At 44.7% G+C, this 2,500-nt stretch overlaps 1 protein-coding gene across 1 annotated transcript in view; it reads right to left on the bottom strand.

Annotated features, from left to right (window-relative positions):
- LOC119585325 overlaps positions 1–1,794 on the bottom strand; it is a 5,119-nt gene extending 3,325 nt beyond the window's left edge. Inside the window, exon 1 of the mRNA XM_037934002.1 lies at positions 1,608–1,794. Coding sequence (XP_037789930.1) covers positions 1,608–1,794 — 187 coding nt within the window. The remainder of the gene's footprint in view (positions 1–1,607) is intronic.
- Between the last annotated feature and the right edge of the window lie 706 nt (positions 1,795–2,500).

The raw sequence follows: 2,500 nt of genomic DNA, 5'->3' as shown, positions 1-2,500 counted from the left end.
AAGGTAAACTTGATTTTTCGTTTTTCTACGGATCAAAGTGTTTCTCAGTCTGCAGTTCACCCTGCCAGCTCGATTTGAAACGAAAATCAAGGGAATGCGATGGAGGCAAGACATGTGGTTTTTCATCTGGTAATAGTGATCGATTGGTTTCCAGCCTACTTTTCCCGAAGCCGGTCGTTGACTTACTGTGTAATGACCTCTCGTGTTTCCTTTTCTGTTTCCTCTTTCAATTCTCTCTCTCTCTCTCTCTCTCTCTCTCTCTCTCTCTCTCTCTCTCTCTCTCTCTTCTCTCTCTCTCTCTCTCACTTTCTTTCTCTCCTCTCCTTTCCCTCCCTCTCATTGTCTTCCTCTCCCTCTCCCCCATCTTCTCCTTCTCCCTCTCCTTCTCCCTTTGTCTCCTCTCTATTCCCCTTTCCTTCTTCTTTCTCTCTTTCTGTCTCTCACCTCACTAATTCACTCACTCATTCACTCACTCCTCACTCACTCACTCTCTCACTCACTCACTCACTCACTCACTCACACTCACTCTCTCACTCACTCACTCACACTCACTCTCACTCTCACTCACTCACTCACTCACTCACTCATTCACTCCCTCCTCACTCACACTCACCTCATTCTCTCTCACTCACTCTCTTTCTCTCCTCTCCCCTCTTTCCCTCCCTCTTATTCACTTCCTCTCCCTCTCCTTCTCATTCTCCCGTTCCTTCTCCTCCCTTTATCTCCTCCTCTCTATTCTCCTTTCCTTCTTCTTTCTCTCTTTCTGTCTCTCTCCTCACTTATTCACCCACTCTCACTCACTCTCACTCTCAGTCACTAACTCTCAGTCACTAACTCTTACTCCCTCCCTCACTCCTCACTCTCATTCTCTCACTCTCTCACTCTCTCTCTCTCTCTCTCTCTCTCTCTCTCTCCCTCTCTCCCTCTCCTTCTCCCTCTCCCTCTCCCTCTCCCTCCCTCCCCTCTCTCCCTCTCTCCCTCTCTCTCTATATATATATATTTTTTTCTTACCATAGCCTCCATCGTGTGATGATCGTGATTTATTAATGAAAATCATGTTAGGCCTTGCAGTATGTAGTAGTAGTATGGTTGAACAGTGAGATTAGTGATTGCAAAACTACCAGTTAATTAGTCATAGGTTAAAGGTGATTTTGATTCTAATTATAACTAATGGTATGATATGCTAAGTTTAGTATGGATTATGGGTCTTAATTGAGTCTATTAATGTATGCAACATTTATAATGATAGCTCTAGAATGTTGGTTTGGTTTACAATAAATCAAATAACTCGTTGAATGAAAAAATAGTGGTGTAATGTTTAGAGTAATAATTAAAAGCATTGATAATAATGCCTTTCATAATGTTTTTATTTTGATGATAATATTCGCGTTATTGTCCTGTATGTCGATGATAGTGGTGGTAGATGGATATTAAAAGATGGTGATCATTATGCGTATATTTGTGAATGATTACAGCGATCTTCCAGAAACAAGTCTCTTTTAGATACATGACATTTTCGTTCTTAAATTTAGAACCTTAGTCTGGAGAGAGAGAAAAGGGAGAAAAGGAAGATTTTTGCAATGTTTCTCGGTACTCTTGCACTCTACCTCCCGGGCGCCCCCTCGCCAGTTCTCGTGCCCTGAGCAGAAGGGCGTCGCGGGCGGCTTCGGCGGCGGTGCCAAGCCAACCTTGGAAAGAACGCCAGCCGCTGCGGGAATGTCGGTCGGTCAGTCGGGCCGGTGGTCGGGCCGGCGGCAATGAAGTCCGCTCGGGCGTGAGGGTCTTGGCAACCATGGGGTATCGAGGGGGCGAGGTGGAGGAGAAGGAGGAGGAGGAAGAGGTGGAAGAGGTGGAGGTGGATAAGGTTGTGAAGGAGGTGTTGGAGTTCGAGTTGGATTGAGGGGAAGAGGAGATAAAGGCACCGGGATGGGGGAGAAAAGAAGGGGGTGGAGCAGGTGAAAACGGAGCATTAAGGATAGAGGTGGATGCCCAGGTGGAGGCAGAGGAGGACGGGAAATAGGTGGAGGAGGAGATGGAGGAGAAAAAAGGAGGCCGGCCGCTAAGGTGACTCACTTTGGATGGGGCAGCTGTGTGCACGTGATTATGTATACAGGCTGTGTCTGTGTCTATCTATGTACAATCGCGTGTGTCCGTATGTGTGTGTTTCCCTACGTTATATTTAGGACGGCAAAGTTAGAGGGAAAGTTAATCGCCTCGGGTCGTCTCTGATTACCTGCATTTGGGATTCATGTCATTCGTCAATAGGTAATTATGATAGAAAGGGATATATGCGTATTTTTTTGGAAACGAAGAAGAGTAATAATCGTACCTGTAAAGGTGAAGATGTAATGAGAATAGAGACAGTACAGTCGATATATTTGTTATAGTAGGAATAGCAACTGGCATAGTGGTTTCGATTTATTGATGTAAGAAAGTTAATGGAGGTTAACATACTGATGATTATGATGCGAATGATATTTTTAATATTTATAGTTGATAC

Source organism: Penaeus monodon, chromosome 3, assembly GCF_015228065.2.
Source record: "Penaeus monodon isolate SGIC_2016 chromosome 3, NSTDA_Pmon_1, whole genome shotgun sequence".
In the NCBI taxonomy this organism is placed as follows: domain Eukaryota; kingdom Metazoa; phylum Arthropoda; class Malacostraca; order Decapoda; family Penaeidae; genus Penaeus; species Penaeus monodon.
The sequence above is the reverse complement of the archived record's forward strand: the minus strand, read 5'-3'. Positions and strand labels throughout refer to the sequence as shown.